This window comes from Phoca vitulina, unplaced genomic scaffold, assembly GCF_004348235.1.
Source record: "Phoca vitulina isolate PV1807 unplaced genomic scaffold, GSC_HSeal_1.0 scaffold1, whole genome shotgun sequence".
NCBI classification, from domain to species: domain Eukaryota; kingdom Metazoa; phylum Chordata; class Mammalia; order Carnivora; family Phocidae; genus Phoca; species Phoca vitulina.
In genome coordinates, this window is record NW_022589704.1 from 77279955 (window position 1) to 77307363 (window position 27409).

General features: G+C 38.5%; 1 protein-coding gene across 1 annotated transcript in view; it reads left to right on the forward strand.

Annotated features, from left to right (window-relative positions):
- The window catches only part of NEB (nebulin), a 195348-nt gene that overhangs the window by 50621 nt on the left and 117318 nt on the right, over positions 1 to 27409 (forward strand). Inside the window, exons 35-54 of the mRNA XM_032402834.1 lie at positions 1160 to 1264; positions 1960 to 2067; positions 3879 to 4190; positions 5171 to 5377; positions 7356 to 7460; positions 8725 to 8832; positions 9777 to 10088; positions 10789 to 10995; positions 11462 to 11566; positions 11718 to 11825; positions 12473 to 12784; positions 14120 to 14326; positions 15688 to 15792; positions 16992 to 17099; positions 18648 to 18959; positions 19112 to 19318; positions 19981 to 20085; positions 21071 to 21178; positions 24286 to 24597; positions 24785 to 24988. Coding sequence (XP_032258725.1) covers positions 1160 to 1264; positions 1960 to 2067; positions 3879 to 4190; positions 5171 to 5377; positions 7356 to 7460; positions 8725 to 8832; positions 9777 to 10088; positions 10789 to 10995; positions 11462 to 11566; positions 11718 to 11825; positions 12473 to 12784; positions 14120 to 14326; positions 15688 to 15792; positions 16992 to 17099; positions 18648 to 18959; positions 19112 to 19318; positions 19981 to 20085; positions 21071 to 21178; positions 24286 to 24597; positions 24785 to 24988 — 3657 coding nt within the window. The remainder of the gene's footprint in view (positions 1 to 1159; positions 1265 to 1959; positions 2068 to 3878; positions 4191 to 5170; positions 5378 to 7355; positions 7461 to 8724; positions 8833 to 9776; positions 10089 to 10788; positions 10996 to 11461; positions 11567 to 11717; positions 11826 to 12472; positions 12785 to 14119; positions 14327 to 15687; positions 15793 to 16991; positions 17100 to 18647; positions 18960 to 19111; positions 19319 to 19980; positions 20086 to 21070; positions 21179 to 24285; positions 24598 to 24784; positions 24989 to 27409) is intronic.

Sequence of the window (27409 nt, forward strand, 5' to 3'; positions counted from 1 at the left end):
ACCCAGCAGAAGCCTCATTTGGACTTCAACTGAATCAGTACAGTGGCAAAAGGGATGTGTAGAAGGTAGAATGGGTGAGATTCTGTGAATGCTTAGCTCTGGTTTCTAAAGGCAGTGAGGAAGTAAAGATAGCTCTTGGATGCCTACAAGAAATTTTTTGGTATTTGAGGATTCAAATAGATATCAGCCACTTTAGACTTTGTGATAGATACACAGCAGTTTACATGTGATATCCCACATAGACATGCCTGAGGGCTTACATGATAAATGACAGTCAAGAGATTGGAAATCTACTTGTGACTCCAGTTGTATTGTAGATTTTAGAAATTGAGCAATTTCTTTCTTTTCTGTTACCAAGAGGAGGATCCAATACAAGTTCAACATTAGGAATCTAGATGTCTTTCTGACATCTGTAAAAGGATAAAATAGGATAACTATGAAATGGTAAACCTTTTAAGTACACTGGGTTTATGTATAAGGTCCTTCATATTATGAGGAAATTATTATATGGTTTTACTGCTACAATTATAATTGGAAAGTCTTTAGCAGAAGTGAAAGACTCGTTCTAAATGCTATTTTCTAAGAATCAAAAACCAAAGAACAAGACTTTCAGAACTGTTCGCTCCACTAGCAAAGACTGGACTTTGCTAGCTTTGGTGAATTCTGTTTATTCAAGTTAGGGTTTCACATTTGAACTTACTTTCCATTCATCTCTAGCAGTCAAAGATCTCTGATCTCTGTTTTCTATTTTTCTCTCTATTTTAGTACACAGAGTTTTTAGGTCTTTCTAAAGATAACAAAATGCTTTAGGTTTTTAAAAATAGGAAAATACCTCTGATGATTTTTTTTAAGGATTTGATTATTTGCCAGAGAGAGAGAGAGAGAGAACAAGCAGGCAAGAGCACGTGTGAGCACAAGCAGGGGGAGTGGCAGAGGGAGAGGGAGAACAGACTGCCTACTGAGCAGGGAGCCTGACTCGGGGCGGGGCTCAATCCCAGGACCCGGGGATCATGACTTGAGCCCCCCTTTGATGATTTTTAACAATAGAAATAGTGAGGGACTGTGCTAGGGAATATAACTCCTTTAAGCACGTAATTAAAGCATTTTCCTTTTTTGTGCTATCTGTAATGCATTTTAATTTTGTGATTTTGTGTTGCAGATCTTATACAAAGCTAAAGGAGAAGATGTGAAACATAAATACACTCTAAGTCCTGATCTTCCTCAGTTTCTCCAGGCCAAGTGCAATGCTTACAATATAAGTGACGTGAGTAGGGTTCTGATGGGGTGTGAAATCCAGACATGATGGAATTTTAGAGTAGGCTGGGGCCTTGGTAATTGTTTAGGTCAGTTTCCTACACACCCTGTATGAGGTCTATCGCATGATGACAGCTCTCTGCCTCTTAAGCCAGCCTTTTCAAGGGTGGGACAACTCAAAAGGATGTAACATTTTCCCTTATGTGGAGCCCAACATCTATTCCTCTAAAACTTTGATTTAGTTTTCCTAGTTTTGCAAGTGGAGGAAGATATTATCCTGAGCAAAATAAGAGATAATGAAATCCTTTTATTACAACAAACCTGAAATTTCTAAAGCCAACCACCAGGTCTTCCCTTGACCTTCCTTTCATAAGAGTGGACAACTTCATTTTCTCTAGTTGGTCCTCACACACCATGGTTTCCAGAACCTTTATTCCTCTCCTCTAGATCCACTCCGGTTTCTTAGTATCCCACTGCACTGTGTGCCCAAACCAGGTTTGGGTGAATAATTGGTGCAGTGTCCTATAATTTCATGCTACACAAAGTGTGACATTTTGCTAATGTGACTTCCTAAAGCAGAATGTGTTCTAGGAGATTCCTTTAGCTTAATATCTGGACAAGAACAAAACAATCCCTACAACTGAGGAATCGCTTTAGCTGATTAATACGCAGCATGCTGACATCCTTTTTCCTTGTACATCGCAGGTCTGTTATAAACAGGACTGGCATGATTTAATAGCCAAGGGCAACAATGTGCTGGGTGACGCCATTCCCATCACTGCGGCCAAAGCATCCAGAAACATTGCCAGTGATGTGAGTAAAAATTTTAGGTGAAATGTGGGTGATTACCTGCTTAAAAAGTAATCAAATGTGTGCTTGTCTAAATGATACCACATTGAAAACAATATGTGGAATTAATGACACTGAAATTCTCCACAAAATATTGTTTTGAAAACCTGTCACTTTTTTAACATTCTGTGATTCTTTTCAGTTGACCCCACTTGGTAGAGCTGTCATAAATCTGACAGCCGCTTTCTCCCCTGATTCATAGGCCAAATTACCTTTACTGACCCATTTCCCCGACAGCCCACATTTATTTTCAGAACACCCTAACTGACACTAACACATTAAATTCAAATGACTGCCCGCATTATAATTGTATTAAGAAGATTGAAAAGATGTTAGATAAAATCTAAAGATTTTATAAACCAAATGGGAAAAGGCCCATTTTTCTCGAATATGATTTTGGTTTATGTAAATCGATGACCATTTCATCTGTAAGAGGAAAAGTATACCCTTACGCTTCTTCCCATCATTGAAGATCAAAAATTTCAAAAAGCACGCATGCCCGGTAACCTTCACTGTCACATGCTACTCTGGGGGCTACAATCACGGGTGGAGAAAAGAGAAGAAAGAAACCACCTGTGTGTGCAGACCACATGGGAGCTAGGGGTGTAAGAATTCTTTCTACAGCTTTCCTTGTCGGGATGCCACTGAAAATGTGTTCCTCAAAGATTTGCACACCACTGTGAAATAAATTTCTAGTTTAAGGACAAAGTGAAAGTCTAAAATATGACATTATCTTTTTTTTTTTTTTTTTTTTAGAGCTTGAGCAGAGCTTTTTCTAACATGCCTAGAAATGTCTTGATAATTCTTTTGCCTGCTAAATTCTTGTTCATAAATCAGTGCCTAAATGACAGGAGCAGAGTATCTGCAGACTTTAAGTGGATTTGAGTTCTCTTGCATAAAAATTGAGGTTTTGACCTGTCACCTACAGTATAACTCAATCTACACCCCATCGCCAGTTCCAGCAGTGAGAGACCTTGGGCTGCAGTTTCTACTGCCGGAGGAGGGGGGGAGGAGCTCCCAGCCATTCCTGCCCTCACTGCAGTTCTTGAATTCATCTGCAGCTGCTTCAGCAGCGAGCTTGGAAAGTAGCTGCTGAGAAATGGGTGGGGAGGGCCCAGCTACCTGCCTATGCAGCGTCTAAATTGATGCCACCCAGAAAGAAGAGGGGTTTTGTTTTAACCTTATTCCGTCAGCCCAAGACAACACAGTAAAGTTTTCCATCCCCCACCCCAAGAAAAACTGAGTGTGAAATTGCATGTAGAGTCCTTTAGAGTTTCTTCTACATCTGTTGCATACATATCACCTGGCCAATGGGAACAGCAAATGGAAGATTTTCTCAATAATTTCTAATGTTCTATGATGTATGATAACATTCTGTGGTGGTAATAACATATTGGATTGGGAAAATTCACATCCCAGGAAACCAAGAGATACTGGCCTTATATTTGGAGTGTGTCTTGTTTATATTAAGCATGAAAATTCAGATGGCTTTAAGTAAAGTTCTACATGCAAATGCACTTGTGGGATTTATAGCAAAGAAAGAAACTGGTCCTGAATTTATCATGATACCCATTTGTAATGGTGGAAGTGTTGGAAATAAATGTTTTCACTCTGAACTTTCTGGGGCACATGGGAGTGGGTGGGTATGGTTTGCATTTCTTGTACAAACTTCCAGAAAGTCACAATGTTCTAAGTTGCCTTTGTGTGTGAACATACTTGCTACACCTAATGTTATCAATGCCTAGGACTTTGCTAACCAAATTTTGCCTTTGCAGTATAAATACAAGGAAGCTTATGAGAAGTCAAAGGGGAAGCATGTGGGTTTCAGAAGCCTCCAGGATGATCCCAAGCTGGTCCATTATATGAATGTAGCAAAGTTGCAGTCAGATCGTGAATACAAGAAGAACTATGAGAACACCAAAACCAGCTACCATACCCCAGGGGACATGGTTAGCATTACTGCTGCAAAGTCGGCCCAGGATGTCATCACCAACGTCAACTACAAACAGCCCATACATCATTACACGTACCTACCCGATACCATGAGTCTCCAGCATACCAGGAATGTGAATCAAATTCAGAGTGATGTGAGTATGTATAATGTAACAGACCCAGAAATGTTGGTACTTAAGGGATAATCATTTCTTCCTGTTTTAAGTAGACTTCACAATACAGTAAGATATTTGAAAAATGCACTTTAAAACAAACAGTTATTATTGAAAGACTAACAAAGGCATGGTAGTCGAGCTGTATTTTTGCTGGCTTTCTGTGCTCCTATTGTAATCATTGATACTGTCTCTATTAACTTATGGATCAAAGATAAAATCATATTCCACTAAGTGTATAAACCACCTTGATTCTCAACAAGAGGAAGTGGTTGCTCTTGGCAGGCCTGCTTCAATGGTGATATGGATAATGCAAAATAGTATTCTCTATTCTTTCTGAATTCAAGAAAGTTTTTTTTCCTTTTTTAACTAAAAATCGCACTCTAATGCATGTTAATCTATGTGATGAGTCATCTAGAATGAACCAGGAAGACTTTGTGATTGCAGCATGATTCATGGAGAGCTGCATGGGGAGGCTGTTTAATATTCAGGGCATTTCCTTCTGCAGGAACCAGATTTCTGTAAGAATCATCCTCTGTAAGAGAATATACGGTGTTCATTTATTGTCGCTCAACGAAGATGTCTCTCCCCAGCTGAGATCAGGAATAGCCTAGGTGGACAGGATGGGTGAAATTCAAAGTTGTGGGGTTTTCAGTGAAATAAAAAAGAAAGCCCAATTTATTGTCAAAAGAGACACAATTTTTTTTTTAGCATTAGCCACAGAAATATGTGCCCTAGATTTCCTCTGTGTCATATAATGCACTCTAACAACAGAACTGCTTTTTCTTATTACCAAATTCTGGGTAAGAAGCTCAGTGGCATGCATAGTGAAAAGCTGCTTCCCAGACATGAGCATGCTGGAAGCGTTGCTATTCATTTCATCTGGGTAGAGTTGCAAATTTCAGAGACATCCTTTGAGTATTCTGTAGGATAACTCCTCACGTGAGATTATTCTCTTACAGAATGTGTATAAAGACGAGTATAACAACTTCTTCAAGGGCATTGGATGGATCCCTATTGGCTCTCTGGAGGTTGAGAAGGTCAAGAAAGCAGGTGATGCTTTAAATGAGAGGAGGTATCGACAGCACCCAGATACCATCAAGTTCACAAGTGTGCCCGATTCCATGGGCATGGTTTTGGCTCAGCAGAACACGAAGCAGCTCAGTGATGTGAGTGGTTTCCCTTCAAAGGGGTTTATCCAGGGGCGCCTGGGATTATCTGGGGATTTTATTTCTCTATTGTCACATTATCACAGATATCCGGGGGCGCCTGGGCGGCTCGGTCTGTTAGGCAGCCGGCTCTTGATTTTGGCTCAGGTCATGATCTCAGGGTCCTAGGATTGAGCCCTGTGTCGGGCTCTGCGCTCAGCAAGGAGATGGCTTGAGGATTCTCTCTCTTCTTTCCCTCTGCCCCTCCCCCCCCACTCATGCTCACATGCTCTCTCGCTCTCTCTCTCTCAAATAGATAAATAAATCTAAGGGGGGTTTAATCCATGAATAACCCCCATTCCACCATCCTTAATTCAACATGTGAAGGTGCATCTCTGTTAGCGTTTCAACTGCTTTCAGTTGATGAAACAACTTGGAACTTGAACATAAAGAGAATAGGGAGGAGAGAGGGAGGATTTTCCAAATTTGTTTTATTTTCCAAATGTAGAGAATCTGTGCTATTTATAAGCAGACCCCTATCATTATACACATGAGATGAAATGAAATTATTACTGTTATCATCAGTGATTCCATCTGAATTCTAAACCACGCTATTTATTCCTCTGAGTTTCAACAGTTCTACCTAGCTACACGGGGAGAAGGCATAATGTCCTAATCCTCTTGCATAAGAGCTAGATGTTCTGAAAGGCAAGCCAGAGAGAGGCCTCTGGGGAGGAGGTAAGCTGTTTACTTTCAGAGTCAGCTGAACCTCATTTCCAAGCCCAGGTCTATCTGGACCCTTATTCTTAGAGCCTAATTACAATGCTCAGCGCTTCCCCTCAGCAGTGGGTAAAAACAAAGAAAAGAAGAGGTGGTGTGTTTTTAGCCCCAGATATTGGAAGGTGGGGAAGGCTTTGCTTGGCTTGGATTTGAGAATTATCCGTGGATTTTCTTTCTCAGGCCAGTCTCTGTTGTCACATTACCACAGATATTTTGAGATTAGTTCTATTGTAGTTGTGATAAATGTGGAGCTTCTTCTGATTTCTTTTGTTCTTGCTGTGGTTTTCCAGTTAGCTAGGAGAACTGGACACTCATGCATTGTATTCTCCATCCCAATAAATGCCATCGACATCTACCTGATGTTACCACCGATGCCTCCCTGCGTGATCCCGGCATCAGTGCATCTCGGTCTCCCAGCGTCCCCTGGGGCACTTGTCTGTCGTTCAGCTGCCCGCAGTTAGTTAGGGCTTCCATACCTCTCATGGGGACAACTGCAGTAAGGTGGTATCTGGCCTCCCAGCCTGGGGTCACACATGACAACCAGAAGAACGGGCTTAAAATGTAAATCATAGCCCTCTTATACTTAAAAGCTCTTAGTAATTTCTCCTTGAACCTAAAAGCTAAACTTGTTACCTTGGCCAAAAAGGCCCTCAGCTCTGTGCCCCTGCTCCCCATCCTAATTCTGTGGGGCCCCCTTAGCACATTCCAGCCCCGTGACGCATGCTGTCTTCAGTCCCTCACGCTGGCCCTGCCCTTTCCAGACTCAGGGCCCCAAATGCTCTGCTTTGGCCTAGACCCCTCCCTTTTCTTCAAGTCTGGGCATAAATGTTATCTCCTTAGCCTTTGCTGACTACCCTTGTTTCTTTCCTAAAGTTATTCTATTTACAACACATCACACATTCTAGCTCTATCTCATAGTTTACATTTTTATTTTCTGTCTCCTCTACTGCACTGTAACATTCAAGAGGACATGTCTCTCTTTGTCAACACTTTACATGTGGAAACCTATCACCCTACCTGGCCCATAGTGCTGTCCAATAAATACTGGTGGACTAAGCAAATACCTATACTACCACACCCTGCCGTATGATAGTATAGGTATTTGGCTTGTATATGGAAAAACATAAATGATAACCTTCCTTTTTAAAGGGGTGTGTACTTGATGAAACGGACGTTATGTCAGCTAATGACATTTGCATTCTGCCTCCTTTGTCTTTAGTTGAACTACAAGGTGGAGGGGGAGAAACTGAAGCATAAATACACTATGGACCCCGAATTACCTCAGTTTATTCAGGCCAAGGTCAACGCCCTCAACATGAGTGATGTGAGTATTTGGGCTGGAACCAGTCTAATACTGCTAACATGGGTCTCTTCAGTTCTGTATAACTCTAGCAGTGAGAATTTTAAGGGCAGCAAACCAAGTGTGGATTTTTTGAGTCTCTGTTTGAAGAGGTCGTTGAGAAGACATGACTGCTGGTTGACTCGTGAGCCAGACCCGGGCAGAGGCTCCCCACCCCTACCCCTGTCCGTGGAATGTACACCGTTCCTACAGTGGGAGCCATTTTAGAGGATGCAGCCTTGATAGAGCAATATGTGAGACCATCTGAATGGTATCCGTGACTAAACCCAGTTAAGGCTCTGTATAAACTTTTAAGATTGTGGTGGGCAGGTGAGGAGAGCTACTTGTCTTGTGGCTGCCCAAGACAAGCCTTGTATGTAAGTTCCCTCGTTTATTAAACCTGCCACCTACCAATCTGTAGTGGGCTCCCTCTTTGTTCAGTGTTGCCTTGCCTTCCATGTCTGGGGGCCAATTTTTGAATTAGTAGTCTAAAGATTGGCCCATTATCATAGAATATGAGACTAGAAGCTACCATAAAGTTTCACTTGATTCAGGCTTTTCCAAACTGTGGACTCTGACTCATTAGTGGGTTATAAAATCAGTCTAGTAGGTTGTATTGCACTTTTTAGAAAGTGGAACAAAATGAGATATACAAGATTGGAAAGTGCAGTCATGAATAGTCTGTAATAAGGACAAATATTGCTTTATATAACTTTTGTTTCAGTTATTAAAACTTGTATAAAAGTTTATTGTAATTTTCTTGAGAAACTTTTTTTGCACATAACAAGCCTCTTGGGTAGTCCAGATACATAATTGGTAATGATCTTTAAATTCACCATTATGAATTGTTTCTTTTGCTTTAAAAAAAAAGTTGGTAAATTCTAATTTAAAAACATAACCAAACCTAGATAAGATCATTCATTTCTTAAAAGATGACTTAGTCATTTTTCCTAACATTTTAGGCTCTTTTTTATCTCCAAATAAACATTTTTTGATATTCATTTCTATGCCTTTGGTTTATTTAAAAATTTTCCCTGCTTTTATAAGTAATACTTAAACATTAAGAGTGATCAAATCTTGGTGGTACTACATCTGAATTTTTAATTTTAGTATTCATATCTTTCTTTACATTTTAATTGTTTCATTACAAAAAATACAAGAAAAAGTATTGCATGCTTATTATAGAAAAGTTTGGAAATATAGGAATATACTTAAGTAGAATAATAAAATACTCTTTCCTTTTTTCAAGTCTCATTATAAAGCAGACTGGAAGAAAACTCTTGCTAAGGGCTGTGATTTGGGACCAGATGCCATTCCAATTGTAGCTGCAAAGAGTTCAAGGAATATTGCTAGTGATGTAAGTATAATTTGAAAGTAGAAAACTTCTCTATATTTTTAAAATCTTTACATGGTATGTGAGGCTATATGAGCCGTATTAGAAAATAAATTAAAAATTATAATATAAAAATATTTCCTAATATCCTAAGTACCAATGATTTTTTTTATATTACTTTAAAATCTTTAGAAATTCAATACAGTTAGTACAAATAAGAAAATTCTTTGTTTTAAACTGTGAAATAGCTGGAATTGTCATTGGTGTCATTGTTATGAACTTGGAAACTGCTTTTTATTTGGATTTTTTCAAGAAAAAAAGCCTTGGCATACTAAAATGTCACTAAATCAAAAAAAGGCTCCAAGTTTTTAAAAGAATACAATTTTTCAATATAATTATCACAAAGAAAAAAATCCAGTAAAATAGGAAAACCAGGAAGAATTATAGATTAAATGACAGGATTTTAGTTACTTACCTACTTAATTACTTTTTATAAATTAAGTTATATTTTCATATGAATTGATATACCTTGATAGAGTAACAATGCATTCATTTGGAGTCCAGTAAACTAATTTGTATAAGAGCTTTGCTGAAATTTATTCAGGATTATGCAAGTACTTTATAAAGTAATACAAATTATTTGGAAATAGATCATAAAAAAATATACACTAAGTCCTTAATAAACTTTTCAGGAACTTTTGAGAATATTCAAAGAATCTATTTATGAATAATCTAGATGTAAACCACAAATTATCCCATTCTTAATTATCCCCAGAGCAGATCTCAAGACCCTCCATTAGAAATTTTTTACCAGTAGTTTATTTAAAAATACTAAAAAATTTAGATGTTACCTGGATTCAGACTGAATTTGGCTATTGCTTAATCTGTTATATAAATTCAATCTGACACTTAAGCATTTCCTATAATTGACCCTATCAAACTTCTGTCTGTCCTTCTTTTTCATATAGTTCAAGTATAAGGAGGCTTATGAGAAAGCCAAAGGCAGGCAGATTGGATTTCTCAGTCTTCAGGATGATCCTAAACTGGTCCATTACATGAATGTGGCCAAAATACAGTCCGATCGTGAGTACAAAAAGGGCTATGAAGCCAGCAAGACCAGGTATCACACACCCTTGGACATGTTCAGCGTGACAGCGGCCAAGAGATCTCAGGAGGTCGTTACCAACACCAACTACAAACAACCCTTCCACAGCTACACTCTGCTGCCTGATGCCTTGAATGTGGAGCATTCCAGGAATGCAATGCAGATCCAAAGTGATGTATGTAATGGCCAACAGATTATTGGCATAGAATTAGTTATGCATTTCTAGCTGGTAGGAGGGAAGAACAAGAAATTGGCAGTTTCGTTTACTTCATCTTAAACCTGGCTGGACTCACTATAATTAGAGATCCTCTCCAGAATTTGGAGTTTTAGAATTTCACTCATTTGCACTATATATAGCTTTAATTTTTTTTTTTTTTTTGGTTAGTGTGTGTGTGTGTGTGTGTGTGTGTGTTAGACAGTACATGATGTATTCTGTGAAAAACCAAGAGGCCGAAATGAGTGCAATGTAATATCTTTTCCTGTGTAAAATTCTTTTACCTTTTTCTCCAAGAAAGTTAAGTTTTATAAAGGAATTATTGGGTCAGGTTTTCCCGTTCAAAACCACCATGAATGCAATCACTTTTTTTTTTTTTTTTTAAGATTTTATGTTTAAGTAATCTCTGCACCCAATGTGAGGCTCAAACTCACAATCCTGAGATAGTCACATGACCTACCAACTGAGCCAGCCAGGAGCCCCTGAAAGCAACCACTTTTAAAATACTTTTTTCTCCAAAAGATGGTAGGGCATAAAAAGCAGGCAATTCTCTTCTCCTTCCTTTTTTTTTTTTTCTCTTTGATAATGAGTAAGTCATCTAGCCAAAGAAACCCAAGCTCTGACTCTTTCTGAAATGAAAATTTCCTTTTTCATTGTAAAGAATCTATACAAATCTGACTTCACCAACTGGATGAAAGGGATCGGCTGGATCCCCATAGAGTCACTGGAGGTGGAGAAAGCAAAGAAAGCCGGAGAGATCCTTAGTGAGAAGAAGTATCGCCAGCACCCTGAGAAGTTGAAGTTCACCTATGCCATGGACACAGTGGAACAAGCACTTAACAAAAGTAACAAACGGAATATGGATAAGGTAAGAACTCGCCTGCTGGTCTCAGCCCGTGAACCCTTGAACCCTGGAGGTGCCGCTATAATCGTCATCAGCATTTTTATCTTTATGACAGTCGTGGTGGTGGTGGTAGTCGTGGTGGGAGGGGGCATTCTATAACGTTCATCATGTCTAGAGAGCTCCCACATACCCTGACCCTCAGACTGGCTGTCCACACCACGCTGAGGGTGTGACAGACTGCAAAACTCCATGTAGTGTGAGGTTGGGGCAAGATGGCATGTGTTGTCTTTGTGGAAGAGGGTTCCCTAGTTGGATGGTTTTAGCCCTCATTGTGTGTTCAGTCTCATCAGCCTGTCTTCTTGCCATGCCATCCATTTGCCAATATCAGATTTCATCTCTTCTATCGTGGAGATGTGAGTCTCTTTCTGTTGATAGCACTATTGCAAACTTGTCCTGCTGTACAGTCATGTGTCTGTCCTCCTTGTTGCAGAGGCTCTACACTGAAAAATGGAACAAAGACAAGACCACCATTCACGTCATGCCCGATACTCCACACATTTTACTTTCCAGAATGAACCAAATCACCATGAGTGATGTAAGTAGATTAACAGCATAAAGTGGGAGAGAAGGTTCGAGGAAACTAATATTTATGGAATGTCTCTTTTATATGCCAGCCACGTCAAAATCAGGATTCCCATTCTAACCCAAATAACAAGTTGCTGATGTTATTCTATTTCATTATTTAGAAACTATACAAAGCTGGCTGGGAAGAGGAAAAGAAGAAAGGATATGACCTGAGGCCTGATGCCATCCCAATAAAGGCTGCAAAAGCCTGTAGAGACATTGCCAGTGATGTAAGTGCTTCCACTGGGCCTTCTGTAGGCTGAGCAAATGCGAAGCAAATGAGCCAAGTTCGTGTGTGTGTGTGTGTGTGTGTGTGTGTGTGTGTATTCAAGGGCTGCAGTCAACCCTACCCAGTGTCGGTGGGACCCTCATCTGTGGAACACACAAGACATTTTCCTTCACCCAGTCCAAGGACCCTCTAATCGTTTGTTCATTATTTGATGTAAAAAGTGACTGGGTCTTATTAAAATAAGTTGCTTTTAGAGAGTCAAATCATTTATAGGCAATTCTGAGCAAATATCAGATGCAGTCTACACATTTTACCCAAGAGACCCTTGATTAGGCTCTTTCCTGAATTAAAGATGCACCGTGAGGAATTGTGCCTGTAGCCTATTCTGATGAGACAGCTGAGTGGGAAAAGCTGCTTTCTAAAGCACCCTGAAACAACTTATTCATGCGTCTCTTTGATTAACTCTGAGATCATTTTCTTTCCATGGACTTAAGTCTGGAAAGAAATCTGAAGTAAAAAGATTTTGCTCCCTGCCCCTGCAAGCTCTAAAACCATACACCTTTGACAAAGCTAATGGCATCTAATGAATTATATTTTGCTCTCTTTCCTTCACTAACTTCATCACCATCCTTCCTTTCCCATCCACAGTACAAATACAAGCAAGCCTATGAACAAGCCAAAGGGAAACACATTGGCTTCCGGAGCCTAGAGGACGACCCCAAGTTGGTGCACTTCATGCAAGTGGCCAAGATGCAGTCAGACCGGGAATACAAGAAGGCATATGAGAAATCGAAGACCTCCTTCCACACCCCAGTGGACATGCTGAGCGTGGTGTCAGCCAAGAAGTCTCAGGAAGTGGCCACCAATGCCAACTACAGAAATGTGATCCATTCCTACAACATGCTTCCCGACGCCATGGGCTTTGAATTGGCGAAAAATATGATGCAGATTCAAAGTGATGTACGTGACAGCCACATCATTTGCAGAACACTGACTGTAGTTAATAAGCAAATCATGAATGACCCTAAGTGAGGACATTTTGAAAATCCTGAAAGAAATTCCAGTGTAATTTCCCACCAAGTTGTTTATTTTTTACCTTAGATGGAATTTCTTTCTTTTAACAAAAGGGGATACATTCTAGAAACCAAAGCCTTATTTTCTACCATTATTGCTGTGAGGATTGGTGGATACTGGATTCAGCTAGGGCAAATGAAAATTTGTTTCAGAGAACATGTTGAAGGAAACATGTCAAGCAAAGAGAGTCTGAAGCCAAAACGGCCCCTGGTAAATGAGTAAGAGGAAGGTCAGGAAGTCCAGTCACTTGCTATCTCCTGCCATCACTCCTAACCAGCTTCCACTTCTTCCAACTCTGCAATTGCCTGCATTACTTGCAGATGGAACATTGAGGAGGTGGAAGCTATTGGAAGAAATGTGAGGAAGGCACAGAGTAGAGCCAAGAATTCAGCTATACAGGCCATTTATTTGGCAGCTGGGAGAAAGGAATTTAAATTACGAGCCAAAGGCAGGTAATGCCAAGCCTGTGTTTCTCTTTAGGAATGTAAGAACTGAGCTCCTAATTGCTAGGCAGGTACATAGTGCCCATATAAAAGCCACTGAGTTAGAGTTGTAGAGGAAAATAGCAGAATTGAGGGGGAAAAAAGCAAAATTTGTACAGAGTACCAGTGAGGTTTCTGACATACCCAAGGGAATTGTAACAATGGTGGGTGATCAAAGCTTACAATGAAAGAAAGAACCAGAGTCCCGGTGAGTCATCTGTCAACCAAGAGAACTTGGGAATTTTTGTAAGAAAGTTAGGCCAACACCCAGTGCTCATCAGATCACGTGCAACTAATGAATCATTGAACACTACATTAAAAACTAATGATGTACTATATGTTGGCTAATTGAACTTAAATAACAAAACAAAACAATGTATATGGCCCAAATGCACAGATTAAAAAAACAGAGATTGTCAGAATGGAAAAAAAATAAACAAACCAGCATAGTCACCTTTCTCGAGATAATTGTCACATGATAGCTAATCTAGTTGGTATTTCTTAGCATTTTTTCCTTGTGAAGGCATTGAGGAAAACAAATCACAAAGATATTACTGCTTATTTTTAATTTCTCATGCAAAAAAATGTAAAAAAAGATAATGTTTAGGGACAAAAATAGTTGGAGTTGGATATACTATTGGTTGAAAACCAAAGTGGAACTTAGGGACTGTTGAATACCCACTCATGGTTCTTGGCAGCTTTGGTTTCTTCTGATCCCTGAACTTTTCCTCTTTTGCAGAATCAGTACAAAGCTGACTATGTTGACTTCATGAAGGGCATTGGATGGCTCCCTCTGGGCTCCCTGGAGGCTGAGAAAAACAAGAAAGCCATGGAGATAATCAGTGAAAAGAAGTACCGCCAACACCCAGACACTTTGAAGTATTCCACTTTGATGGACTCAATGAACATGGTTTTGGCCCAGAATAATGCAAAAATTATGAATGAAGTGAGTCTTTCAACAGTGTAATATTTCCTATGCACCAGGAAAAAGCCAGGCCTTCTTACATTTGATCTACAGGTTTTGCTAATAGTTTTAGGACATCACAATTAATATTTATTCAGCTTTGAAAAAGGGACTTGTGGTTAAAAAAAGATCAAAATTAGTCCTAATTAGTGGCACCCTAAATGTTCAATGAACCACTCTGTCCAACAGACATAAGAAAATAAATATGAATCGTTCCTTTTCATACAAATTTTGGAAAGAAGTCTTGTTTGTCTAAAGTGAGGTTGAGTAGAAGTTCACGACGCTGAATCAGCAGATTTTCTGCCTGACAGCTGAGTGTTGCAGCCCACCCTGCTTCCTAGCTGCTTTGATGGAATCGAAGGAGACTCCTAGATCCTGTGGCTATAGAAGCATTCCGAGCCAGGACCTTCTCTGGGCAAATCACGAGAGCAGTTCTCTACAAGTAGTTCCTTGCATCATTAATTATTCCAGCCTTTAGAAAAGCCTTACTGTATTTTTAAATTTATTATCCATGATAGATACCACGACCAAAAAGCACATCTACCTTGGACTTCTGTTTTTAAATTATAAATAATAAAATAATTGCAGCACCATTGGTTATATTGTATGGATCATAATTTGAAATGCCATTGATTAGCAAAAAAGAAAAAAATTGGACTTTAACATTAAGCAGTTGAAGAAAATGATGGTCCTACTTGCGCTAGAGAGAGCTATATTATGCTAAGTGTCCAAGTAAATCCCTTGGAGTCTTCTGAGAGAGACAACAGATTTGTCAAGATGACCAATCTCTTGGACAGGGACTTGCCTAAAAGACAAGGCACAGATCTCAGTGTCCCTTTTAAGATTATTTAAACTATCACAAGCTCACATTTATTTTTTAGATGTTAAACCTTTCATTTTTTCAGTGTAATGATTTATTAATCATTTCAGAATAATGATGCCAAGATAAGAATCATCATCCTCTTATTGCAGAGTTCTGGAAATGATGGCCCAAACCTGCTGTGTATCTTTAGGCAAGGTGCATTGATTCTCTGGGCTATGATTTTCTCAACTCTGCTATAAGAGGATTCAACTGATGATCACCCAGACATCTCTCAGTGTAGCATTTGCTATTTCTATGATTCTCATCGTGGCATCATTTTACTTTCCATCTTCTATCCTCTCCGCTGTCTTGTTTGAATTAGCACCTTTTCAATTTAAATTTAAAAAATAAGATCTAGCTAATAAAAATCATAAATATTGATATTTATGTACAATTATATATATAAATACACACACACAAAATGAGCATCTTTTAAGATCTTTAAATACTAACTTTCACTTTTTTTTTTTAAACTTCCCAGCACCTCTACAAACAAGCATGGGAGGCTGATAAGACCAAAGTCCACATTATGCCCGATATCCCCCAGATTGTCTTGGCAAAGGCAAATGCAATTAATATGAGTGATGTAAGTATAATTCCCCCTAGTTTGTTTGAACCAGTATAAACTAATTAATGTCTCTCAATCATAAGAGTGAATGTTTTGAAAATAAGAGTAGGAATCCACAAATGAGAATCTTTCTCCTCCTAATCTTGCTTTGCTAAGAGTTGGAGCAGGCCTGTGGATGGGACTTGGGCCCCAGCAGTTAGGAATTTGAAGGGCAGTTGGATTTCGTTTAGGGGCAGGTACTCCTTCTCAAACTGTGAGACTGGGCAGGAAGAGAAGGGCTTGGGGGCCCCAAAAGAGAAAAAGGAAGTGAGAATCCTAGGACCTGGTTCCTGAAGTCTCTCCACCAAGGCTTTGAGATGGTCCTAAAGAAGGGGTCTTGGGAAAAGTTAAGTGGGAAGGGAAGATGAACATTTTGAAGAATTTGGGGCAAGCTCCACAACAAGGGATGTTCAACACTTAGTGTTAGAAAATGCGTAAATGCTTTATTTCACTTTCTTTCTCATCCTAACCATGGTTGCTGGGAAATCTCTAATCCTACCAGTGTTTTCTCTTTTCCTTGAATAACACAGGGATTTGTGATTGATAACTTATTTTTGGATTGTAGAATCCACACAATTACATAAATAAAAGTGTCGATTGCAAAATAGTGAAGTTTTCTTTTGATGTAAGAGTATGGTTGTTTTGAAGTCTTCTCTTGACTTTTTTTTTTTTTTTTTAAGATTTTATTTATTTATTTGACAGAGAGAGAGACAGCGAGAGAGGGAACACAAGCAGGGGGAGTGGGAGAGGGAGAAGCAGGCTTCCTGCCGAGCAGGGAGCCCGATGCGGGGCTCGATCCCAGCACCCTGGGATCATGACCTGAGCCGAAGGCAGACGCTTAACGACTGAGCCACCCAGGCGCCCCTTCTCTTGACTTTTAATTGAGAAAAATGTATCAATGAGAATCTACTGGGCTTTCACATTTTTAAAAAGCATATTTACAACCTAATAGAAACCATTAAGTTTTACTTTTTCTGGTGGTTTCTTGAAGGTATGTTTGGGTGCGTAATAGACTTTTTTCAAACACAGTTTTGTTATTTGTGAGAACATTTAGCCATCAAACCACCAATGAAGCATTCTCAAAAATAAAAATGATGCCACAGTGCTAGTTTACTCTTTTCAAATAAACCCAGGCTTTCTTATTTAGAAGAACATTATTCCCTTGCCTTTCTTTACAGAAACTCTACAAACTTTCTTTGGAAGAATCTAAAAAGAAAGGCTATGATCTCAGAACCGATGCGATTCCTATCAAAGCTGCCAAAGCCTCAAGAGATATTGCAAGTGATGTAAGTCTGAAGGAAAGCACTCACCTGACTGGGTTTTTTTTTTTTCCTAATTTACCAAAATAATAAGGGCTGAATTTTGGAAATGCTCAGTGGAAAAGATATAGGGGGAAAAGTGTGCCTGCTAAGAATGGCCTCCTTCTATTCTGTGCATGCTTTTTAGGTTTGCTCTTTTGTTTTCTCTGGTATTTCTTTAAAAACAAAACAAAACAAAAAACCAGAATGCTAACCACATTATGACCACATACCTCTGTGCTCCCTGGCTCATGAGATCTAGGTGAATTTTCTTTGAACTCCATCCCCAAGGCTATTGCCTATAGAAATCCAAAGCCCTTCACCAAGCTTTCTTGGTGAAAGGCTTGGGTTGTTCTTGCTTCCTGCATCTTAGGAAGTCTCCTCGTAGCAGGATGTCTCATTAAATGGTGTGCTGGGGATGCTGATCTTTTGGACTGATGACAGCTGATTATTAAATAATCAGGAATTTTGCAAGCCAGTAGTTAAATTCTTGGTAGCTTGACACCAAGCCATGGTGGGAGTATTTACACCACAGAGATTGACAAACATGACAGATCAGGGCTTTTTCCCTCCAGAGAGCTGGTGTACCAGCTCCCCATTCCCGTAACCTATCACCTGTATGAAACTCAGTTCTTCTATTTGGTTGTTTCTGCAAGAAATCTTTCACAGTGACTATGAGTGATTTTGGGGGTAATGGGAGGAACACATTTCAGCATACTCTTTCCTTAGCCACCCCCCCCCCCCCACCAGGGACATTTTCTCTCTCATATTCTATGCCAGTTCATCTTTCCTACCTTCCATCCCTATGCCACTACTACATTGTCCTGAAATCTCAAAATTCTTTTCCCTCTATTCTGTAGTAATTCGACTCCCTGAGCCTCCTACCCCCTACCTTGCACACTCAAACTCACAGGAGATAGGCAGAATAAGAAGCTTTCCATGTATCAGGATCCTCCCTCTGTAGAAAGAAGTTGAGTGATAAATAGTAAAATTTCTTCCCCATTATACCAGTATAGAAAGTCTTAAAGGAAAAGGAGCTCCACAAATATAAAGCTACTCTACAATGATACTGTGTATGTCATAAACTAAGCCTGTTTTCTGGAGTAAAAGACTGCTTGGATGATTTCTGAGGGCAGCAGTAAACTTAGAACATTCTGCTTTTTTCTCTAATTTGCTGTACTGTTACCACCTACTAAAGATCTCTAACCCTGGCAGCAGAGTACAACAACAGAGTACATGTGGAAGTCAGTGTGGTATATCACTGTTAAGTTCTTGGTTCTAATCCTTAGTGACCTTAGCATGTCACTCACCTCTCTGGGTCTCAGCTTACTCATCTGTAAAATGGGGGCAGTAATAATAACTTTGCTCTCTACCTCACAACATATAGTTGTGAGTATCAAGTTAAACAAATGTGAAAAACATGTTTTATAAACTGTAGAATTCTACACAAGTATCGCTTTATCTGAAATACAGAATATTGGTACTAGAATGTTTCTAGTCAAGGGAATTGCTCTAATAAACTAATTTTTTTCACAGTATAAATACAAATACAATTATGAAAAGGAGAGGGGGAAGATGGTTGGTTTCCGCAGCCTTGAGGATGATCCCAAATTAGTCCATTCCATGCAAGTGGCTAAGATGCAATCTGATCGGGAGTACAAGAAAAACTATGAGAATACGAAGACCAGCTACCATACCCCTGCTGACATGCTCAGTGTCACGGCTGCCAAGGATGCCCAAGCCAACATCACCAACACCAACTACAAGCATTTGATTCACAAGTACATCCTCCTTCCAGATGCCATGAGCATTGAGCTGAGCAGGAATATGAATCGCATACAGAGTGATGTAAGTCTCTCTTCTTTCTTCTTTCTGGGTGATGGTTGGATTCCTAGCATGGGAATGGAGATCACAGTCTTCTATGCTACACTTTTGTGTCTGAACTGATAAAAGTAAAGTAATTGATAAGGTAAAGTAGAATTTGTTTCTTCTCTTTATAGAATGAATACAAACAGGACTACAATGAGTGGTACAAAGGGCTTGGCTGGAGTCCAGCTGGTTCCCTAGAAGTGGAGAAGGCCAAGAAAGCAACTGAATATGCCAGTGATCAGAAGTACCGCCAGCCTCCTAGCAACTTCCAGTTTAAGAAGCTGAGTGACTCCATGGACATGGTTCTTGCCAAACAGAATGCGCAAACCATGAACAAGGTAGACAGCCATCCTTCTCTATGGCTGTCCTTCCCTACAGCTCCCAGCAAGGCAGGGCTAGCAGCCTCTGGTTCTTGTTTGGGAAATTTGGTTTGGGTCCACCATTTCTGGGCAGTGACAGACTGTTCCAGAGCATGTCCCTACATCATTTTCTTCTGCCTCCTATTTTTATTTCCCCTGACCTTCTAAGTTGAGTTAGAAATCATTTGTTTTTAAAAATTCTTATATATTGGGGCGCCTGGGTAGCTCAGTTGTTAAGCGACTGCCTTCGGCTCGGGTCATGATCCCAGGGTCCTGGGATCGAGCCCCGCATCGGGCTCCCTGCTCGGCGGGAAGCCTGCTTCTCCCTCTCCCACTCCCCCTGCTTGTGTTCCCTCTCTAGGTGTGTCTCTCTCTGTCAAATAAATAAATAAAAAATCTAAAAAAAAAAAAAAATTCTTATATATTAAGGACTTCCAATTAATTCTAGAAGATAGAAAATATCCAAAATATTATTTTTTTTAAAAAACCTGAGTTTGTTTTTGGTGTCTTTTCTGAGTCATATACCACTTTAGTTACTAAATTTAATTCAAACTGAGTGCATTCAAATGCTCTGTTACTTTTTTTTTTCTCTTCTGTTTGTCCTTCAAATATCAAATGTCTTTTTTCTCCTAACTTTCTAGCACTTATATACCGTTGACTGGAACAAAGATAAAACCAAGATTCATGTGACGCCAGACACTCCAGATATTTTACAAGCCAAGCAGAATCAAACTCTGTATAGTCAGGTAAAGTTATATAAAAATTTGGCTTGAAACTAGTTAAACTTTTTAAATGATGTAATGGTAAATAATTGATGTAAATGCTGAAGCAATAGAAATGAATGACTCAAACTGGCTAGCTAGAGATGCTGCAGAATATGGTGCTTAAAAGCAAGAGCTTTAGCTGTGACTCTTACGCTCCGTGGAGGCAAGCACTGTGCTTGTTTTGTTTATCTTGGTACTCATTGTACTTGGCACAGAGTAGGAAATCAATAGATAATTGGTGAAAGAAAATATTGCATCAGACAGACCTGGTATGGGTTTTGGTTTTGCCATTTATGAGTTACATAACATCAGGTCTAAGCCTTAGTTTCCTCATCCCTAAAATTGGGACCATGATAGTGCTTATGGCATTGAATTGTTGGGAGGACCAAATGAGAAATTTCCATGTAAGGTTTTCAACACAGTACCTGGCACATAGTAAGTTCTAGATTACTTTCAATTGTTTATATTATTATCCAGTTTTAACACACGCATCCATTCAATAAATCTCATTCATAAAGATTAATTCATTTATTGTACCTCATAAAAGGCATTTCAGTAACTATTACTTTTATCACTTGGTTAATCAAAATTTTGTCACATGACTCTTTGGTTACCAATTATTTTAACATCTGTGAATAAAATAGTGAGCCTAGACTGTACGTAACAGCAGGGAGAAAGGACCTGATATACTTGATATGCCCAAATTGTGTCTGAACAGAAAAGCTACTCTAAAATTGTACTGTGTCTCTCATAACTGAGCCTATTCTCAGAGCCAGAAAATTGAAGCAAGATCCTGTAATGCTAAGTCAGTGCTCCCTAAAACAGCTTGATTTGGTTTTATCCATATCTTTAGAGATAAGGTAGATGATAGAATCTGGTGTCTACTCTCTGAGTAAACTTTTTTTCAGTATTCCATTGGGGTTTTAATATATACTGAATAATGCTAAATTATATATTTAATTTCCAGAAATTCTATAAACTTGGATGGGAAGAAGCTCTGAAGAAAGGCTATGATCTCCCATTTGATGCAATTTCTGTACAGTTGGCCAAAGCTTCAAGAGACATTGCTAGCGATGTAAGTTTGGCTTGTTTGGCTTTTATGATATATTTTATCTGAATCAGGTATCTTAATGCTGGTAACTATTTTTACAGATAGGCCTTGCCTTTCAAAATGTAATGCCATTCCCTTCATCTTCTCCTACCTACCCTCTTCATTTACCGAAAATTCACTTTTCTTTCTTACTAATCCAATATCAAAATAAGAGCTTCCTGGATAGAGATTGTCAGAGGACCTATAAGATCCATTACACTAAGATGCTATGTTTCTAGATATTACGAAGAACAGAGATTTCAGTTTTCCCCTGCTTGCCTGAAAATAATTTCCTGTTTTCTGTCTATTTTACACAAATTCAAAGTGCCAGATAATAAATCAACCTCAACAACCTGATGTTGATAAATTTTTATATGCACATATTTCCAAAATTAGATGCCAGTTCTTTTTATTTAACCCATTCTTACATCTACATAATTATAATAAATTAGCTTGGGGATTAAAAAAATGCAGGAAGTTTCAGGAATTTAAGTTTAAGGTCCAGAGAGCTTAACTTTCTGTTGGATATCTGGTCCCAAAGTTCATAAAACAGGGATATTTGTTCTCCAAGGCAACTTCTAGTTATGATTGGAAAGGATAGTCAATTTGGTGAATAAACTAGGTACAATCCCTATCGATTAGTTAAATTTTTACAAATATTTGACTTTGATATTCTGCATATAGATCAACGTGTCATTTTGTTAATTCTAAGAATTAACCTCAAAAAATTCAGAGGACTTTGGAATTTCAGAGGGAAGTACTACCTCTTAAAATTTTTTAAAATAAGGGCGCCTGGGTGGCTCAGTTGGTTAAGCGACTGCCTTCGGCTCAGGTCATGATCCTGGAGTCCCTGGATCGAGTCCCGCATCGGGCTCCCTGCTCGGCGAGGAGCCTGCTTCTCCCTCTAACCCTCCCCCCTCTCATGTACTCTCTCTCTCTCTCATTCTCGCTCTCTCAAATAAATAAATAAATCTTTAAAAAAAAATTTTTTTTTAAAATAAGACAAGGACTTGGGTTGGAGAAAAAGAGTGTCTAAAGACAGCATCTGACAATGAATTCTAAGAATATAAGGGAGGATTTTCTTTGAATAAATTAATTTGTGGCACTCCAGAAATGTGGGAAAATAAGATGATTTATTATTACTCACTCACTGGCTTATAGGTCAATTCCTTATTAAAATGAATCAGCATGCTGAAGAACTTACAGCAATAATGATGCTTGAATGTTCCCGCAGGAACATTTAATGTTATGTAGTTTCCATGAGGTGAAGATGATTTAGAAATTGAAGAAATAGCATCAGTGATTTCCTAACTATACATTTGATAGTACCTAATTTCTTTCTGTGTGAAACCATTAGTTAGAACCTTTTAAAATCTTACCCTAAAATTAACTTTATGTGAACTTTTCCACCATTGTAGAGATTATATCTCCTCTCAGTTTCAATTGTTTTTTTTTTTAAGATTGATTTATTTTAGAGAGAGTGAATGGGGGGAGGGGCAGAGGGACAGGAAGAGAGAGAAAATCTCAAGCAGAATCCCCACTGAGTGCAGAGCCTGACACGGGGCTCAGTCTCACGACCTTGAGATCATAACCTGAGCCAAAATCAAGAGTTGGACTCTTAACCGACTGAGCCACCTAGGCTCTCCTTGAATGGTTTTTATATTCTATAAAATTTAAGGAAATTAGAGATATTTTTGTGAGTACTTAATACATTAAAATCATAGAATTTAGTTAGACAATGCAAAAGCTCTTTAATCCAGTCTCCCACTCAGTGTCCTGCCTTCTCTCCATCTCCAACAGGTGGTCATCTGGTCTGTGAACACTTACATATAAAAGAATTTTTGTGCCTTTCAGGGCAGGTCATTTCCTTGTTGGATCATCTCTAATTGTCATTATATAGTTCCTTATTTTGAACTTGAGTATGTTGTTGATCAACTCTAGGTCTGTGTTCTAGAACATCACAAAGTAGCTTATTTTCTCTTCCACCTGATAGCTCTTCATATTACAAGTTTTTTACTTATTCTCCTTGGTTTTAGTTTTATAAGTCCTTCAGTATTATGAATATTCACAATTCTTTAAAAGTCCTTCACTCTACTTGTGATTTATTCTATTTTTTTCATAACCCCTCTCAAAATAGTGCCCCCAAATTTACTGTTGTTTTCCTGTCACAGGAGGTAAGGACAGAGTAATGAGCTTCTGACTTATTTTTATCAGTGTCCCTGCAGAATCTTTAACATTACTTTTATAAGCAGTTTTGTCAGCTTGCCCATATTCAGCTTATAGTCAACCTAAACTCCTGAGTGTTTATAATATACGTAAGTGTGAAGCTGGGTGTCGAGAGAGTAGAACCTAACTCCATGAAGTGTAATGTATGCTGGGCGTCTAGCATCAAGTAAATGCTATTATTACTATCATTATTGTTAGTATTACGATTGTCATCCAGTACTAATGCAGTTTTTTCCCAGTTGAATATAAATATTGGATTTCACTTTTCTTAAATTTATGTAGTTCATTTTGACTTGTTGTGGCAATATGTTGAGATCTTGTGGATTTCTCTTTCTAATCTAACATATTTAGCTATTTGTAGCTATATGTGCAAGAAGATATGGATCCTGAACAAAACAAGTTTATAGGACATAACCATATGGCAAACCATTAAAAATCCTGCTGCTTAGTAAGTTAATCTATACTATGAGGCTTGTTGATCAAGTCCTGAATCTTTCTTATTCTTTGGCCATTCAGCCCATACTTTCTGATCACTCCCATAAGGCTATCACAAGAGATTTAGCAAATGTTACCCTAAGGTCAGCATATCCAATGTCTAGCACATCATGGTATATATTTTTGTCTCTAGTTAGAATTTTTTATCATAACCTCTCTTGATAACCAGCTACATTACATTTTGTTTTTGGAAGCCTCTATGTAAGTTCTTACATTTCTTACTAAATTAACATGGACATCCCTTTTCTCATTTCAGTTTTGGAAAACAAACATGCAAACAATGCAAATTGAGTTTTTAATTAAACTCAAATTGTTGAGCTTCACTTGATCTCTGTTTATGTTAATAAAAGAATTGATTCCTTTGATTTCAGTTTAAATACAAAGAAGGCTACCGCAAACAACTTGGCCACCATATTGGATTCCGGAGTCTGCAAGATGATCCAAAGCTTGTGCTGTCCATGAATGTAGCCAAAATGCAGAGTGAAAGAGAATACAAGAAGGACTTTGAGAAGTGGAAGACCAAGTTCAGCAGCCCAGTGGACATGTTAGGAGTGGTGCTGGCCAAGAAGTGCCAGGCCTTAGTCAGTGACATAGACTATAAGAACTGCCTGCACCAGTGGACGTGCCTGCCTGACCAGAATGATGTTATTCAAGCTAAAAAAGTTTATCAACTGCAGAGTGAGGTCAGTTTCTTATTATTACTCACTTATATATTACCGTTTGAGTAGCTGTTTAGTCACAGAGAGACAAAGTAAAAAGAGGAATTATTATTGAATATCTAAAATGCATCTGTTTGTAATGTGTAGAATCACTTGAGTCAAGGGTCCAAATGAGGATGGGGTTTTGATGGAGTGCTTTGTATTGTCACAGAATCTGTATAAGTCTGACCTTGAGTGGCTGAGAGGCATAGGATGGAGTCCCCTGGGTTCTTTGGAGGCAGAAAAGAACAAGCGGGCTTCAGAAATCATCAGTGAGAAGAAATACCGTCAGCCTCCAGACAGAAACAAGTTCACCAGCATTCCTGATGCCATGGACATAGTTCTGGCAAAGACAAATGCCAAAAATAGGAGTGATGTGAGTAACTCTTCAGAAATAAATAGAAAAATTATAGTGCCTGATAACTGGGAGGTGCTCAATAGCATTTGCTTAATTAATTAGTAGAATAGCATAGCCTCATATCCTACGGCATAGCACAACACAGCATAGTGTTTAATATTGGTTGCTTCATTTGAATTATCAACTACTCTATACTGGATCATGTAAAATGGGTTAGTATCAGTTTTTATCACCTAAAGCTTTCTTACTTATTTACTTACTTATTTCTCTACCTATTTATCTATCCATCCATCCATCCATCCTGTAAATAAGAAAGCTATTAAACATAGTATTTTTTCTTTGAAACTTGAATGTATTAAAGACCCAGACTTTGTGGTGGTGGTGTTGTTAGGGTAAAGTGTATGAGAGGGCAGGATTTTGAGTACTTTGCACAGGCAAAGTGGAAATGTTATAAAGAGTGTATTTTCTGCCAAGTGATTATAATGTGTTTAGCTTAGCCAAATCAAGACAAGTAGATGATATTATACATATATACATGTGTGTGTATGTGGGTATATATCTATATATCCCATCTTCAACTTATTTCCCTCTCTAGCACTGATCTGGCATGTAACTCTAAATATTTATTGAATAAAATGAATGAAAGATAGCAGTGTAGAGTAATTCTATGCAAAGAGAAAGAGTACTCATCATTACTCAGAAGCATAATCCTGAAAATTACAGAAAGTTGAATTATGTGCATTGAGACTCTGGAACTGTTAGGAAAGTTTGAATTGATATATAATAATAATTGTGTGGGTCTTAGAAGGATCTGAATACTTCTGCTATATATTTTACACCTATCATAGATATTAGTTTTACTATAAAGCTCATAACTAACTTAGTAAGCATTTGATAAATTGTAGCTCCTCTCTTCCCAGTCAACCTCTCACAGACTTCTTGCAATTTTTATATCCAAAATCTATAATAAATGCTGACCTGTCGGCTTTATTATAAATATTCAAGCTTTCATTTCTTCTTTTTTTTTGTTTTTATGATGGTAATTTAAATCCAAGAGGCTGACTAATAAAGCAACAAATTTATGCAAAATAGCTCTGCCTTTTGGAATCCAGGTTTCTTTTCTCTCCATGAAACAGCGCTGTTTACAGAGCTCTGAAATAATAAGGTGGGCAAGAGAAAAACCTTCAATCATGAAATTTATCAACATTAAAAATGCCTCAGGACAGACTCTTCAACAGTATGCCCTGGTTTTAGGAATGCTGAGATACATACCCCCTCAGGCCTCAGAAGAAGGCCACTTGGATCCTTGAGCCTGCTGTTTCTCCTTTGAATAATAGACCAATACATCTATCTCAGGATGAACAAATATTAGTATTTTCTGTTTTTCGGGGAGGTGGGGTGAGGTTGTGGTGAAAATGACACATACCATTGAAGAAATGGTCCAACTTAGTGGTTTTCAACCAGGGACAATTTTGTCCCACTGGGGACATTTAGCAACACCTAGAGACCTTTTCAGTTATCACAACTTGAGGGTGGCATGCTACTGGCATCTAGTGGATAGAAGTCAGGGATGCTGCTCAACATTCCAGAAACATACAGGACAGCATCCCTACAACCAAGGAGTCCTCCAGTATACATACAATACCAATAGTGCTGAGGTTGAGAATCTCTGATCTTAATCAGAAAGATTAGTACAGAAACAGGATAAATGTATGTGGAAATTGACAAGCCTTGCTTTGTTTTGGTCCTGAAGATCTTAGCTTCTCTGGGTTATGTGGATTGTAGTAAGCATGTGCAGGAAGGAGAAAAGCACCAACCCCTTTACCCCACACTGAATACCTGAAGGGGAAATTGCCAAGTCCAAGGAACCAATGAGACTTCTAAAATTTTTTATATTGAAATGATTTCAGGCATACAGAAAAGTTGCAAAAATAGTACAAATAATTTAAATATATACAATAAATATATAAATATAATTATGTATGTATATCTATATCTTCATCCCAGTTCCCCAAGTGTTAACATTAGCCACATTTGCTTTTTTTCCCATTTTTCTTTCATATATGTATGTAAGTTGCTGCATTGATGCCTCTCTATCCCTAAATACTTCAGTGTGCATTTCCTGAAAACAAAACATTTTCTTACAAAACCACAGTGCAATGATCAAAATCAGGAAATTAACATTGAAACAATACTAGTATATAGAATTTATTCAGTTTTATCACTAATGTCCTTTATACAAAATAAAAACTATTTTCTGATCCAGAATCCAATCCAAGATCAAACCCTGCGTTTGCTTGTCATGTCTGTGGTCTCCTTTAATCTGGACTGGTTCCTCACTCTTCCTTTGTCTTCCAAGTGCTTGACATTTGGGAAGAGTACAGGCCAGTTATTTTGCAGAATCTTCCTCCATTTGGGTCTGTTGTTTCCTCATGATTC